The sequence below is a fragment of the Triturus cristatus genome, chromosome 10 (assembly GCF_964204655.1).
Source record: "Triturus cristatus chromosome 10, aTriCri1.1, whole genome shotgun sequence".
Lineage (NCBI taxonomy): Eukaryota > Metazoa > Chordata > Amphibia > Caudata > Salamandridae > Triturus > Triturus cristatus.
In genome coordinates, this window is record NC_140593.1 from 245,542,785 (window position 1) to 245,560,306 (window position 17,522).

The 17,522-nt window shown below is 42.9% G+C and overlaps 1 protein-coding gene across 14 annotated transcripts in view; it reads right to left on the reverse strand.

The window, feature by feature from the left end:
* Positions 1-17,522, reverse strand: part of SNX13 (sorting nexin 13) — a 558,687-nt gene that overhangs the window by 302,844 nt on the left and 238,321 nt on the right. For all 14 annotated transcript variants that reach the window (XM_085630906.1, XM_085630899.1, XM_085630907.1 and 11 more), the window contains 3 exons: positions 15,921-16,004; positions 15,321-15,459; positions 3,782-3,870 (listed from right to left, as the gene is read on the reverse strand). In XM_085630906.1, the coding sequence (XP_085487032.1) occupies positions 3,782-3,870; positions 15,321-15,459; positions 15,921-16,004 (312 nt within the window). The remainder of the gene's footprint in view (positions 1-3,781; positions 3,871-15,320; positions 15,460-15,920; positions 16,005-17,522) is intronic.

Here is a 17,522-nt window from a genome sequence, read left to right on the forward strand (position 1 = left end):
AAAAGTAGGTACATTAAAAAGAGATGGTCCTGCCTGTGGCCGAGTTGGGATGATGGGGTAAGTAGGATTCCTAATTATTGACTGCGGATAAAAATAGGTTAGATCGAGAGTTCTAATGGGGCTCTGGTATGGAGCTTGGGACCAATTCACAATGTGTCTAGTAGCTCTAACATCTCTAAAATTGACAACGATTACGTCGCCCTCAATGTCCTTGGGCCGTGAGCCCACCCAACCAAGCCTACGGACATTCAAAAGTTCACCATTTATATTAAGAGGTAATGGCCTGTTCTTTCCCAACCAGTGTAAAACTTTGTTTTTTAGGTCATAATAACCTTCCTTCTTGCCTGCCTCTAATGCAGGAACTCCTGTCGTAAGTACAACGTAGGGGGTTGCCTCTGGTGGGAGGTCTATGTGGTCAGGACTACCGTCATGTTTTTGATTTGAAACAGTGGAGGGAAGGGCATTGATTGTGGGAGGGAAGATGCCTCTAGAGGAAGGGGAAATAACAGTTGTCTTACGAGAGGATGATAGGTTAAGTACAATTGATGGGGGTGGGACAATTTTGATATTAGATATTTCTGATCTGCTTAGCCTATCATCTGGCGTTGGAGATAGGTTAACAGCAGCAGTGTTATTTGATGGTACCAAGGCCTTTGGGAATTGCTCGTTTAATTTGTCAGTGTTTTTCTGGATCATTTGCTCTAATAGCCCTAGTTGGTTGGACACGTTCTTTATCCTTTCTGTTAGTGGAAGAAGGAGTGATTTAAGAACTTTCTCGATTTGGGACATCATATTGTTTGATAGAAGATCAAATTTACAGTGATCTGACTCCGTAGCTTGCTCTGCTGGCTGCTTAGCTACTGGAATAGAAGTTTTTGTGATGTTTCCCAACGCAGTGTGTTTAGCGATACCCAAATGGTTCGTTTTGTTAAGATTTTTCCCTCCTTTTTTTCTTTTTTTGGAAGGGGGGGGGGCTAAGATGTTGCTTCTCCCTCTCAACTTTTGCGGGCTGACAGCATTAGAATTGGATATGGCTCCAGGAACAGATGTGGTCGGAGGTGTAAAGCCCCTAGGATGACTAATAGGGAGGGTAGGATCAGACAAAGTTGGGTGAGAGTGAGAAGGTGACGTTGGATTGTCAACATGAATAGTCAGAGAAGATGTAGAAGCAAGGGGGCTGACTGGTAAACAAGAGATAGGTAGGGCCGGCGACGGCGAAACAACCAGCTGGATAGGGCCAAGAGAAGATCTTTTAGATTGTAAGATTTCGGCCGATAGACGTCGCTCTGCCATAGCTATCTCCTTTTCCAGGACAGAGGTAGCTCTTGTAATAAAATTGTCTAGCGTGCCTCTGACTGAGCCTCCCAACATGGATAATTTACGTGATGGGGTACAGGTAGCCATAGTGGGAGACGCACAAATGGCCCAAAACAGTGATTACACACGGCAAAATTATACCACCAATATAAATGACATACGTGGCTTTTATATCAGGTGGCATGCCGACAACAACTACGTTAGATGATATGTGTGTGCCCCTTTAACATGCGCTTGTATACAGGTAGTACCTCAGAGAATGGAGTAATGGCAAACAGATCTTAGAGAGTGGGCCCAGCCCAGCCTCCTCCTGCCTCTGATGGCCTCAGACGGCCCGCCCTTTGCCCGGGCTTAGCCCCGGGCAATCCCGCGCGCTCCCGCGCTGCGGGATAACAAGAACTAAAATAGGATGCGTGGGGGGCGTGTCTTCCAGGGAGAGCTGCCCAGGTGTAAGCAATTGGGCGCGCAGGGGTCCTGGGCAATGGAGTCCCCTGCTGCTCGCAGCCCTGTCAGCTGACGCACACCCGGCTCTATTCAGTCCTGCTCCAAACCGTTTCCGCAAATCCTGATGGACGCTGCGGGACCCGCGCAGCGGGTCCGGCGAGGTGCTCGCGTCGGTGGGGCAAGGAGAGTCCTGGTGCAGTTCCGCGTTGGTTCAAGATCAAAAGGTGAGTCCCAAAGGCTCCAAGTGGAAGGGCAGATTTAGCTTGCAGATCAGCTGGGGGCGTGTCTTCCAGGGAGAGCTGCCCAGGTGTAAGCAATTGGGCGCGCAGGGGCTCCTGGGCAATGGAGTCCCCTGCTGCTCGCAGCCCTGTCAGCTGACGCACACCCGGCTCTATTCAGTCCTGCTCCAAACCGTTTCCGCAAATCCTGATGGACGCTGCGGGACCCGCGCAGCGGGTCCGGCGAGGTGCTCGCGTCGGTGGGGCAAGGAGAGTCCTGGTGCAGTTCCGGGTTGGTTCTAGATCAAGAGGTGAGTCCCAAAGGCTCCAAATGGAAGGGCAGATTTAGCTTGCAGATCAGCTGGGGGCGTGTCTTCCAGGGAGAGCTGCCCAGGTGTAAGCAATTGGGCGCGCAGGGGCTCCTGGGCAATGAAGTCCCCTGCTGCTCGCAGCCCTGTCAGCTGACGCACACCCGGCTCTATTCAGTCCTGCTCCAAACCGTTTCCGCAAATCCTGATGGACGCTGCGGGACCCGCGCAGCGGGTCCGGCGAGGTGCTCGCGTCGGTGGGGCAAGGAGAGTCCTGGTGCAGTTCCGCGTTGGTTCAAGATCAAAAGGTGAGTCAAGGAGTTCCTGGTGGACCTACCACTGATACGAAAAGTGGGGACACCCATTCAGGCTGTCTTCTATGGTGGGCTCAATTGTCACAATGTGGGAGGCCAGCAGAAACATGCAATGTTTGATCGCCATTTACTATAGCTCCACTAGCATCTGGCTGAGAAAACAAGTAGGCACCAACTTCTTGCATCTCTAACAGGAGAGGGTGTGGTATTGTCCAAGATCATCACTACTATGGATCTCACCAGTGGAAGGAAGGCTTTTAGCCCTCTTTTCATAGCTTTACAATGCAACACACTTATGCGAAAAGGATGAACCTGATCGGTCTTGCACAACTTGATGGTGATTTTGCCAAAGTAAGTTTGCCCAGTCCCTCAAGAATTGGTTATGATTATTGTTGTGTATAGGGCAGACCAAAAGACTGGAAGCGTGCACCACCAACTTAAGATCAGAGCCAAGGAAGAAACTGGGTAGGCTCCTCTTTTAACATGCATGTCCTCTGACAGGTTTGCTGCCCCTCAAACATCTTATTTTCTCACAGGGAAGAATCTCACCAGGTGTGTCCCCAAATGTGAGGGGATAAGCAAGAGGGATCTGTGAGGGCATGACAATTATATAACAATAAACAGTTCATATTAGTGGCTTAAAGAGACAGATGGGCAAATCTAAATACCCATGTCCACAAATGCATACAATCATTTGGATTCCATCTTCCGGGGGGGATTAAGGAAGTGATTTTGCACACATTTTGCCAATGCACCCTCCACTATCATGCCCTATGGAGCTAGATGTGTGTTGAACTAAACAGACTGCACCGTCCAGCTCCACCTGCCTCAGGTCACCAGACGAACACACTTAACAGATATACACTGAGTTGGATACAAAGCAGCAGGGAACATTTCCATATACCGTGTATGGGACATTCCAGTCCCAACAAGCACATTTTTTAATCTGGATGGCACTAAAGTTATTTAAGCGTTATCTGCCCCAAAGAAAACATATCTCAGTAAATAGACGCAAGATAAAGGCTCTTGGAACACAGCCCAATCCACTCCAAACCGACATATTTTAGATAAAACCTGTTTTCAAAATAGTATCTGAATGTTTCAGATTTAAATATCTAATATCGAGGCACTTTAAGATTTATAAATTAACCCTGATTAGAAAATTAGCAGCAGAACTTACTTTTCCTGACTGCAACCTCTGTATTCTTGTTTCACAAATTTTCTTTACAAACAGTACACTGTTTATTTGATTCTTTATAGTGTTGATATCTGAAAAAAGAAACATACTTTGTTGTGAACCAAAAATAAACCACTGCCAGAAATAGGCTGGTACACACTGTTCTAATCCGGGACGCAAAATGGTTGCGACAAAAATGATTTAAAGTTACTACATGAAATACTTTAGGCATAAGAAAAATTGTTTCCAGGTGCTATGGATATTTCCAACTACTCAAAATGATTACAATTAACTAAAAATACACACAACCACATTTTAATTCAGCATTATCTATCTTTTTTTTTTTAATGTTTTCATTGAGCATGGCATACAATAAAATATATATTTCTTTTTACAATCAGATGTTAAAATATAATTAGATGTTTAAAATACAATTAATAATACAGAAAAAACAACGAAGAAGAGGGACTCTCAATAGTATTCAGTAACCTCCACACTGCCATATTCAATTTTCCTTCTTGACAAAAGTGTACAGAAATTTCAACTAAAGTGCAATAGCCATATAGAGTGCAGAGTGCTTATTAACTCCTCATATCTAATGAATACTATTTCCACAGATAAAGTGCAAATGCTTATAAATATGCTAGCTAAGTCCATTCAAATAGTCATATAAAACATTTTCATTTTAATCCCCTTTATCCTTTTCTAAATTTTCAAAATATCTCCAATTCACTTCAAATTTTTTCAGAGCTCCTACTCTGCTTGCGTATGCTTTTTCGAATTTGTAAATCCTTTTTATTTTATTATACCATTTCAATGGGTAGGGTATATCTCTGGACTTCCAGTTCTGCAATATTAATGATCGAGCTACAGTACAAGAGATATATAAAAATACTTCTTCAGCCTTGGTCGATAACATATTTTCCTTGGATATACCAAACAAGGCTGATTCTCTTTCGGGCTGTAGTCTCTTTCCAATTGCCAAATTTATATCTAAAAAGACTGCCTCCCAGAAGGGTTGGATTTGGGAACATGTATAAAATACATGATGCCAACCTCCCTGACCATTATTGTGACACCTAAAACAGCGATTTTCAACTTCCGCATACCGTTTCCCCAAAGCTTCTGGAGTCAGATAGGCCAGCCATCAAGATAAAAAGGCCATCTTTTTAAAATTAGCTGCACGCAGAGTTTTTTTCCAAGATGGCAGATTTTTTCCCACTCTCTAATCGACAAAACACATTGTGTTTCATTAGCTATTTTGGCTAAATGTTTATCGATTAATTGTGTATGGCCTTGATTGTGCATTAGTTTATACCATTTTCCCATACCTTTCGTTCCTGCCCCATACAGGGCTATCACCCAATTGCTTACTGGGTTAATAAAGCCTTCCATACTACTCACAAAATGAACAATCTGCAAATATTCGAAGAAAATAGGTGGATTGGGACTTTTAGCTCTTGCTGTAACTTCCTGCCATGAAACTAATCTATTTTGGGTAATAAAGTGTCTTAGCTCCTTAAATCCATGATTTGCACAATTTATTAAATGATTGCATTTAATTCGGAGACCTAAGCTTGAGCATTCCCTTATACTCAAATATTGCAGCCCCGAGGAGCCCTCTTTTTTAAAAAAGGACTGAAGTCTGAATAAATAAGTTCCGATTGTCTTGTATCTGACTTTCTTTGGACATTTAAAGGTTTTTAAAAATACATGGAGTTGAGAGCCGGCTTCTAACATCATTTTATCCCAAAAAAAAAGTATCTCTATTGGATTTTGGTCTTATCAGTCCTGCCACTATATCTAGGAAGGCTGCCTCATAATATGTTTTTATGTCCGGTAGGGCAAGCCCCCCCTGGGCGATTGGGAGTTGAACCACTGCTCGTTTAACCCTAGATACCTTATTTCCCCAGATAAAACTCCTAAACATCATCTCTATTTCTTTAAAAAAAGATATATCAATTCTAATAGGAAGATTGCTGAATAGAAACACTAATAGCGGAACAATAGACATTTTGATTAATGAAACCCTGCCTATAATCGAGAGGGGGATTAGCAGCCACTGATCTAATAGCTTCTTGATTTTATTTTTCATTTTAATATAATTTAGATGGAATAATTGATGATATTGAGTAGTTACGAAGATCCCAAGATATCTAATTGGATCTAGTTTGGCTGCTTGTAGCCTCAAGCCTGGAGGAAGGGAATCAATATCTATATTCACAGCCAAAACTTCGGTCTTATTTGAGTTTATTTTATACCCCCCGATTTGCTCATATTTATTAAATTCTCTTAAAACCTTCTCTATATTTTCCTTATTGGGATTCAGATATAAAACTATATCATCTGCAAATAACTTCAATTTAGTCATTTGGGGAATGGGGGGTAAAATTGCAGTGTTATTTCTTATTTTGACTGCTAGAGGCTCAATAAAAAACGTAAAAAGTAATGGCGAAAGGGGACAGCCTTGTCTTGTCCCACGATTTATTGATATTGTTCCAGCTTGTTTTGCATTTATTGAAATCTGGGCCGTCGCCCCCTTATAAATATTTCGTAGCATATTTACTATCTGGGCTGGAAAGCCAAAATATCGAAGGGCTAAAAATAAAGTGGACCAGTTAACTAAATCAAATGCTTTTTCAGCATCTACCATTATGATACATGCTGGAGTTAGAGTAGTACTAAAATAATCCAGGGCTTGAATTAGGAATTCCGTATTGGCTGCCATAAATCGTCCTGTTATAAATCCTGTCTGGTCTACGTGAATTGTTTCCTGAGCAGCGAAGGAAAGACGCTCGGCCCATATTTTCATAAAAATCTTATAGTCCGAGTTTAAAAGACTTATTGGCCGATAGGAGTTTACATCTTCGGGATTTTTATCTTTTTTTACAAAAGACACAATTATTGATTCTTTAAAACTTGTGGGTATTGACCCTCCCTGTTTAATAAAATTAAATAGCCTTTGCAGGGGTTTCAATAGTTCAGTTGAAAAACTTTTATAGAATTCGATAGGGAATCCATCATTCCCACATGCTTTTGCGCCCGCTGTTTTTTTTTTTTTAAATCGATATTGAGATTTCATCTAGCTTTATATCCATTCCGAGTTGCTCTATCCGATTTTCTGTAAGTTTACAAAGATCTATGTTTGCAAAATATTCTCGGATTATCTCCTCCCCCACTAAATACTCTGTGGAATAGATTTTTTTAAAGTGTTGTAGAAAAATCTGTGCAATCTCATCTCTATCCTCTTCTACTCTGCCGTTGTGGGGATTCCAAATCTTCACTATTTTTGCTTAATTATCTATCTTTTGACAGCAAGAAACAAATTGCTTGATTAAAGTCTTTATAAATAGACAATTAATAAAAAATGTCATGGTCAATTTAACGGCAAAGTCTTACATTTTTAAAGGCAACATTGTGACCACATTTGCAAACAAAGCCCAATTTAAGCACTTTTGAAAGCCATAGTATGAGAAAATCATAATACACAGAAACATAGTAAATGCAACATCCACACTTCAGCAAGCACAAATAAATACATTACTAATAACAACTGTTCAAGCATGAATACATTTTGAATAATAAAATTCACGCAATATTCTGTGGCGTTATAGGAAGTATCTGCAAAGATGTTCAATTAAAGCATAGTCATCCCTCTGCTGTAGCAATAGCATTCTAAAACTGTCCTTTAAATATTTTATTGTTGCCGTGTGCTAGACAAGCCTGGGCCTTAATCCTGTCAATTATTTCCACAAAGAATAGGATAACCCAGCATTTGAGAATAAAAATAAATGCACATTCCATAAACTATGAAGTAGGGGTACATGTTTGAACTGAACAAGGGACACAAAATGACGTAACTGACAGAGCATTCTAACATACAAAACCACCAGCAATATGGCTGTCAGACCCCATTCCGGGGCTGCACAGGGTAGAAAGAAGCTACTGGGCCTCAACCGTGGGGGTTAAGGTAGTTTGCCGAGGAAATCCCACGGTCCGACCTACTATAGCTCTACCATATGAGTACAACACCTTTCACACTTGGTTTTCAAGGTTGCAAGGTTGAGTAGTCACAAGCGTCCCAGGGATTTATCATGGGGGTGCTCAAGCACAGCACAACAACGAACCAACAGGCAAGCTAGCAGCTGGGAGCCAACCAACAAAGGCCCAGGTTAGTTGAGCTCTAGATTGGTATCCCCAAAATCCATCAATGTCCTGCAACATCCATCTGAGTGGTATGCACAAAAAAACAAAGGCATTTCCCTTTGGAAGCAAAGAAGAGTGAGGGGAGGCCAGACTGGCAGCATTAAAAGAATCCCCAAAATCTTTTGAGCAAGTGAGGCACGGTCAGAAGAGTGAACAGGGACTTTTCACCCCAGCCACTTATGGAGTGAGTGGCCTGTGGCACAAAATCCAATGGGTGTGCGTGGCAGAAGAAAACAAGCATTGGCATAGCCAAAAGGTCTCGCCTTTGGGACCTTATAAGTGTTTAGCCATGCAACAGTTGATGTTGTTGCACCAAGGATATTGTGCTGCATAACTAAATACTTATAAGGTACCAAAAGCGAGACCTATTGGCTATGCCAATGCTTGTGTTTCCAGTAATGCTGGACTACTTACACTAGTAACTAAAATGTAATATTAGTTTTCCCTTTTCCCCTGTGTTGAGTTCTTAGCAGCTTGAGCCAAGCTCCTTGACATCGAAGGCACTATCTTAAGCACATATACCAATACGCTCTGCAAGCGTTTCAGACCACTTCCTGCGATTCATGCACCCACAGACCAAGACCCCCCCATCACTGTTCTCTCAGCCGGACTATCTTGTTTACAGGGGCCAAAGAGCGCTGGACTGAGATATAGGAGTCTCTTCTAACTATTATAATTTGTTGGAAAACTAATAGGCCGGACCTTGGTCTTTTTTTAATTTATTTTTTTGTAGCAATGTTAGGAATATGCAAAGAATGGCAAAAACATATTGAAAAAAAATAAAAATAAAGAGCAGCCCAGTAGTCCAGGTAGATCAGCTCATGCCCTGAAGTGCACTCTTACAGGCAGCTGTACACATGTGATCAGGTCAAAATAGCATCACTCCCAGCCAAGACAGCACATGGATGGCATGAGCTGATCAATTATCCCACACTTTATGCTGTGGTGGGCGGAAGCTGAGTGTGAATGAAACCTGAATAGACAAATGGACGAAGAGGGGTGTCCAAAAATCCCCTTAGTCTACTTACATTTGTGTGTATTTTTATTGTGAGTTTTTCGGAAGACGTGAGGCTTGCGAGGTCTCAAGGTCAGACCTAAAAAGAGCAATAAAGTGCATTCCTGCCACACAGGAGGGCTGGCTTGGTAACGGGTTTGTCAATTTTTAATGGTTGAACTACGACCCCTCCATTATGGTCACTCCTTTCACTGCAGAAAATCCACACATTCTTTGGGCCGAAAAGGTATTTTTGTGCTGTTTTCGGTGGCACAAGTTGAGGTGACTCGGTCATAGCAAGAACTTCGCTGGTGCCTTTCACAGGTCAGTGCCTTCTGTGGCGCAGTCACAATAGTAGCCCGGAGCGCCTTTCCACTGGCCTCCGGGCCCGTGAGGATGGTAAAAAGAGGGGGCCTGCGCCATCGCCCCTCTGCTCTGAATTAGGGACCACAAAAAGCGGTAAAGGCCATACTTCAGTGAGGTATGGAATGTTATAGGGGGACGGGAGAGGAGCGCCTAATTAAGTGCAGACCGTTTTCACATTATAAATGTCAAGGGAGCGCTGTTGGGCCACGTATGTGATCCAAAAGCATTGGTAATCATGCACAAAGTAAAACCTTCACCGTCATCTTAAATCAACACTTAAGACCAATATTATATGGTGTCTGTCCCTGTGCATGCTAAAGTGCATAGAATATTGCGTTTCCCATACAGCGCAGCCCCCCCCTACTGATTCAATTTGACAATTTGCCTGGCACTTATAGCCATCTGTGAACTTAGTCTCACAGACTCACTGGGCTACATAATGTTTCTCTAATGACTCCAAACTTCATTCGATTTAACCAGTCAGTGTTCGCCTGTGCATACCGCTTGGTAATAATCCCACGATGATGGGGAATAGAGAGAGAGAGAGAGAGAAAGGGCGAATGGAGTATACGTTCTTCTCCTTCGCTTTGCAAAATGTCAGGCTTTGCTTGGGAGAAAAAAAAAAAAAGTACAGTATACAAAAGTGACCCTTCGAGCCCCAAATTGTTGCACCTGGTAGGGCTGATTTACAAATCAATTCCCACCCGGAAGATCAAATTGCACATAAACACGGCTTGACTTGCAAGTGCAAATTCACTTTTGCAATGCGCAAAAGGAACATTTGCGGTGGTGCCTGCATGAGGTACCTGTATTTACTTGCTCATCAAAGAACCACGGCGCCGTGTAACATTATGTGGGAGGCGAGCTTTCAGGGGGGAAATGCCTTGGAAAGTTTGTGCACAGCCACATATCTATGAGTTTGTGGATATTCAAAAATACTTTCTTCAGCTGATTTCCAGTATGGAAACAGTTTAAAACTTACGCCGTTGAAAGCAGGCGTAAATCCATCCCCAGGATGGTAATGGGCAAGGAACACCACGAATATTGGTGGTGACGTAGAAAACAAGCATTGGCCGCGTTGCCGTAAAAGTAACGCGGCCGTGAAAGTGATCGTGATCACGGAGACTCACCCTGTGGTGGGGAGGGGCAGAGCAAGGCGCGCTGTAAGGGTGCCGCAAGAAAAGCCAGATGGCGGTTGTGCGCGTGCTCGCGCACGTAACCGCAAGCTTGAGGCCAACGGGGCATGGAATCCACCTCCTTCCCTCCCTCCCTCCCTCATGTAATGGCACAATGTGAAGCGACCCACAAGAGTCATGCTGGAGATAACCAAGCACACACAAACGGGGTCCACAGACAGATCTCAGGACCAGAGTAAAATAAATCCATGTTAAAGTATGCATCACTATAAGATATTCCCGCTACTATTAAGGACACCTGCAGATCGACTTGAACAAGGGCTAGCTGACCCTAGGGGTCCAATAAACCAACATGCCACAGGGGTGCTGGAGGAACACAGGGAGAGTCACCCCTTGGCAGGTGGAGACACCCAATACCCCTGGTCCTAACGAATATCCTGAATCGGCACAGTAGCTTAGGAGAGGCAAACATGATATCAGAAGACAAGCATGACAGCATATATAGTAGGGCCTGCTGTGACTATACATTAGAGATAGCCTGTATGGGATGCGGTGACAGACACATCCTGCATTAGGGGATGGATAGAAGCAGGCCCATCACAGATGGAGTAGGAGTGAGGGAGTTGGGGAGAAGGAGGTTACATTTAGCAGTTTAGTTAAGAACCGACAGACTGATACATTTTCATGGACCTAAGACTTAGACCAAGTTATTCACCACACACAAAGTGGGAGATGACTAGAAATAACACACAACATAATCTCATGGAACATTAACAGAATGGGCAACAAGATTAAGAGGGAACTGGTTCCCAGGATACGACAACAACATAGTGCTGACACATCAATCCTACCAGAGACACACCTAATGGTTAACGCATGTCATTCCCTAGCAAGGAGTGAATATGCTTCTGGCTTCTCCAAAGGCTCTATAGGGTGGGGATACTGAGCCAAAAATCAACATCTTTAACATCATGGGATATTTTGGCTCATGGACAGGGAAAGCGGGATGGTAACACAGTAATAATTATGGCAATCTGCATTAACCCAGAAAGCCACAATTAACAGAGTAAACATGATCCGTTTGTAGCTCCTCGCAGGAACCAGGACTACAGTGGGAAATGTTAATGATGTGCTGCTGAATGTCACTCACATTGAACTCCCACACAAACTTTTCAACCAGGAGAGACATTATTATCGTACATGGGGTTGGAATCATTTGGCTGGGCACATTATTATGTGGTGGAGCATGAAGAAACACTCCTGTTCTGGAGAGCACTGCTCCTACTTGCACCACCATTACATCTTTACTGCTCAGAGGGGAGTGGACAGGTTCAAACACACAAAAATACTTTTGAGGTGCTTACTGGAAGACAAAGTTTTTGTTACACATTTAACCACCTGGGTTGGGTCTGTTGGTTTTGGAACGGGCATTACGAGTCAAAGTGCTGGAGCGGACTTCAAGCAGCCTCGGATCAGGAGAAGGATCAAGAGATAACAGCTTTGGATCTCAGGCATCAAGTCAGAACCACCCACGTGTAACATAAAAATTAATTTGGGCCAAAGTACCACAAAATTATAAAATAAGTGGGTATCTGTGTTCCCTCATAGCTCATTCTGTGTGGGGACTGAACTCACTGTGTGGTAGATGAAAGATCTACTCGTTTAACTGATTCATCTGTGGCCAACCATGCTCTAAAGCTTCTTGACAACTGTTTGGTAACAGAAGACAAGTAAGCCCTCCTTGCTGCTACGGAGTCTCCTTATCCATCCACCTTAGAGGTATGTGTAATTATTCAGGCAGCAACTATGTCACATGTTTAGCATACTTTAGCACACTTCTCCTGCACATTTGGAGGTGAGAGGCTGGGGACAATGAGAGCCACTGTGTGCTATAGGCTCCTGGATGCACTCTGTATATAGAGCAGTAAAAAGAACCCATGAGATATCGACATCCAGGACCTGCATTTTAACGAACAGCTCTCTGATTTCTGAGATTTCTTTAGTCGATACACACAACGCAAAAGTAAGACTACAAGTTACGGAATGCCATCTGTGTTAGGCTAAAAAGCAAGGACTTGCAGAAGATATCACATATGACATGGAGTCACTCAACAGATACAGTAACTTGGCATCGGAGCAGGATCAGCCTTGGCTCTTCAGACCCTTGATGGCATCATGCTAGGGACCTTGATGAAACCCAAGTGGGGTCTTTGACATAAAATGCTCATGCATACTTTTCCGAAATATAAGCATGTGTACAGGGACCGAAACACAAACATAGCAATGCATTGTCTTTTGGAAAATGCTTTTAGGGGACAAAAAATATTAGCAAGTACTATTTATTATTAACTGCCATTTCTGCTTCTAAAACGTAAAAAATAATTCACAGACATGGTGACAGGTAGCAATAAAGGCTAACAATATTTATACTAGCTAATCGCAAGAAACTACATTCCTCTTTCTTCGTAAGCATGCAAAAGGCACCCCTCCACACAGTGCAAACCACTTACTTCAAATCCGGTCTTTTCACCCAATAAGCAATAGTACAATCTTAATGATACTAATGTACCCCAAATTCAGGAGGATATTGGAGTGGGGTAAAAAGGACAAAAGTCAGGTGGAGAACAAGGATTGTACATTGTGCAACCACAGATGGAGCTGTAACCATTCCATAAGACTCTATGACCTTCCACAGTAAAAACATGCAGCAGTGCCAAGGTAGTACAAGTAGACTCCCATGGACACAACGTGATCAATTTGTGGTACGATGTCGCTAGTCCCATTCAAAATCAGAATCTAATTACTCAACTATCATCCCTCTTGAGTTTTCTGTTTAAAATCAATGCACATCCCTGTGTGCAGTCGCTCGATCAAGGACAGGTAAATGTTCAAATATATGCTGATGGCATACAAATCCACTTCTGCATGGAATACCATTCAGAGAACCTAAACAACATTTCAGCGTTTGGAGCATGTACTACATTGGATGAAAGACAGCTTACTAGCAGCACAAACAAACCAAAGATCAATGTTTTCATAACTGTAGACACACAGCCAGATCCACTACCCTTTAAGTGGACTTCAAGCATTTGGTACCCCATAACCGCCTCATTAAAGTTAGGGACTTAGAGATTCTCTTTGACTCCAATCTCACTTTTGCTCCTCAAGTCAATATATTAGCAAAGGATGTGTGCAAACAACGCTAAACCCTTTGGAAAATTCGCCCACTATTAAATACCAACCACAAATTCAAACTGATGAGTCTTTATCCTGAGGTGCCTTAATTATTGCAAATCATCTATTCAGGCTTCGCCAATAAATTCACTGCTAAGCTCCAAAGAATGCAGACCTGGCAGCTAGAATTTGCCTAAACGTTTCCAAGCAGGACCACAACAACCTAACTCTTAACCCCTTCAGCGCGGCGGGAATTCCCCTGCGGTGCTGAAGGGTTCGAGCGCGGGCGGGGCCATGACGGAACGGTTCCGTCATGGGCATGGAAGGGGTTAAAGCTCCCCATTGCCTTCAAGTAGACGCCACGATTAAACGTTAGGGAAGGTACATCACCCATAAAATGAAGTGAGACACAAGTCCTACATACCTGTTGGAATAGGCACTCCATTACAATCATAACAGAACTTCCACTAACTGTCTGTCCATCTTTACCAATGATAATTGAAAAAGCTAAAACATCTAGATTCTGGAATGCTCTCAGCCGACATAACAAACTGAATACAAGATGCAATTCAAGAAATGTCTGAAAACTGAACTCTTTAGACTGGCCTTTAACTTTACTAATCATAGAAGATGGGTAAGCAAAACACTGTGGCTACACAAAGTTTTGTAATAATGCTATTATTAGCTGCCAGCCCTGGCTTGCTCCTAGGTACACCTGAAGGCAGAAACTGCTTATTAAGAGGGCTAAGAAATGGTTCTGTTATTGGAGCCCTTGCTCAGCCCTTAACATCTCAGCAGAAAATAAGAGAGTGTTGACATTAGGAGTCAACAGATGAGTAAACTCCCTTTAGCTACTCCTTGCATGTCGATGAAGCGATTTCATGAGTGACACCGCACCAACTCAAGGAATAAATGTAGATTATAAGTAAACTTTTAAAATACAGCTCTGCTATTATTATGAATGCATCACTATACTAGGAGCTTGCAGATGAACACATAGCAGAGAGCTCGATCAGGACCCATTAAGAAAATTATAAAGTAAAATACAGTCTTAGCACACAACGTTCCAACAGGAACATTCATGTCTCAGTCGACAGAGGATGTTTGATCTCAAATGATTAGCTAATCAATAAAGAAAGGGCATCAACTACAAATCAAATATCCAGCACAGCAAATACACAACAAAGAAAAAAATGACAAAGAAGGTCACAGTTTGCATGAGCACGGACAAAAAACAAATGAGGATACAGATATCAAGTGGCAGTGTGTACCTTTAGAGAACATGTAATGGAATATCGTAGGTGTGTAAATGCTGTTCACAGAGGATGCCACTTTTTTTTTTTTCTTTCAGAGCGAACATGGAAGGACCTTATTAAGTGATATGATTGATGGCGTTTAGCTGAACCCATTGAAGGACAGAGTAGGGAATAACTACGTGGCTACATTCATGGCAAAGAAGGACAGGGAACAGGTTAGGTGTGCAGAAGAAGGCGGCCTCCAATGAAACAGACTTGTCCAGAGATGAACTATTAATAGTTAAAGAGTTCTACTCACTCTGCCCTGGTGGACAAAGTACCTTCTTGGTGACCACCTGCAAAGAAAACACTTTAACATAGAGCACTCCGCAGTCCAACAAAGTAATTATTTGTATTTTTTGTATGCTTACCATCACCCACTGTATCTAAAGAACGAAGATACTGCAGTTCCTCAGACGCTTTATCCCTCACAGCTTCCAGCTCTCCCACATGGTCGCTCAATTTAATGATATTCATAAAGGCCTCATAGTTGCAATTAGAATCACGAATCTAAAAAAAATATGAAATTACTAGAATAATCTTTAATGACAAGAAAGACAGATTTTGTGTGACCAAGTATTTTAGAGTAGTCACATAATATGATAATTAATTTAACAGTAGCTGATATCAACATTCACCTTATTGAGAGGATGAGTGGCTGGGCCCAAGTTAAGCATGGAATGGCTGGGCAGGAAAGAGGTGAATATGGCACGATGGAGAAGGTTTTGGTGTGAGGTGTACGGTACAAGAAAGTTATCATATAGTGGGAAGAGCAAACCAAACCTTTCCAGTGAAGACGGGCATCTGGGTAAGAATCATGGAACCAGGTCATGCTCAGAGGGGATTTTCATTAAAAGTAATGAGCAGCCTATGAATATACACACCCATGCATTACAATCAACAAAAGAGATGCCTTTACTTAAAAGGTTGTTCGGACTTTCACATATGAAAATATTGTGGAGTAATCTTACCATCCAGATGACATACTGATTAATATAATCAGGGTCACTTAGTTGATTAATTAATGGAAGAAGAATTCCTCGTGAAAGGATTTCCTGCAAGGAAACAATCAAGTTATTATTTTTTGTTTTTCACCTTTTAAGGCTTGATAAACATATATGGAATTATGTCATGGACAGTGTCTTGGCTAGTGTGGATAATCAAATACGCAACTACCTAAAACAAAACAATTTTGGCCCGAAAGAATGTTCTACAACTTCAATCTCAAGAAGAGCCAACTGCACAGAAACTCCCACTTTTGAGAAGGGTGCGGACACTACATATTTTCTTTTAAAGGTGTTGATACCAACTAGGCGTACGAGTTACTTACCTTCGGTAACGATGTATCTGGTAGAGACGTAGTCTAGCTGCAGATTCGTTAACTTAGAATATCCCCAGGCGTCAGGACTTGATCCGGAAAACCCTTTGCAGCAGCACCTCTGTACGCTGGGGGGCGGCGCCACACGACCCCGCCCTGACGTCATCCACGGACGTGACGTCAGTGAGGTCATATGAGTCCCTCCTTGCATGCTGACGTCAGTTTTCTTCGGAGAAACTTTTCCGCTGCACAACGCGGAGCCACCAACAAAACTGTGAGAGTATGGGAACAGTGTGCGAAGGATGTAAAATCCCTAAAAGAAATAAAGAAGGCGGATGGTGCAAAACACCATCATAAAAGACAGTAGCAGACACTGTCTACATATACGAGAAGAAGTAAAGGCAGAGCAAAGCTCTGACAAAAAACACCGCAAAGCGAAGCATGGACCCTCTCCAAAGGCTGAGTAATAAGGGAAGAATATCACAACAGACAAGATAGATTGTTATTACCATGTAGAACTGTGCAGACCAACAAGGACGGGACACAGGAAGAACAACAGTCCCCTGCGAGAAGGTAAGAAAAGAATGGTATTTCCCTATAGCAAGGGAAGGCCGAAACACAGCCCAGCAGATACCCAAAGAAGGCTACTATAGAGGAGACAAGAGACCTGACTCAATGGAGAAGGAGGGAGGGAGAGAATCTCCTGATGATGGTGAATGAAAAGGCACAGTTATACAGGAAAGAAGCCACCTGGAGGGAGGCAGCCGCATATGGCAATTCTTAAAGAGGGCACAACAATGTGATCACCCTGAAAGAAAACCAATGGCAACTGAAAGGAGACAAAGTGGAGAAACTCACCTGGCAAGGTCCTCGCAGAACGGGGAGGATGGGTGGGCGTTAAGGAATCTGCGGCTAGACAACGTCTCTACCAGATATATCGTTACCGAAGGTAAGTAACTCGTACATCTGATAGAGACATCTAGCCGCAGACTCCTTAACTTAGAATAGATACCACAGCTATACCCCCAGGCGGAGGTGGGTCTGCGACAGAACAACATAAAGTGCCCGAAGCATTAAGCTGGCAACAGAGTGACAGACCATGGGGAAGGCTGTGGCGGAACAGCCAGACAGCAACCCAAGTGGCTTGAAAGAGCAAAAGAGAGACATCCCAACTGCCAGAATAGCGCAACACCATACCCGTAAGAGTATGAGATGTATAAACAGCACTAGCCATATTCCAGCACAGAAGAGAGAG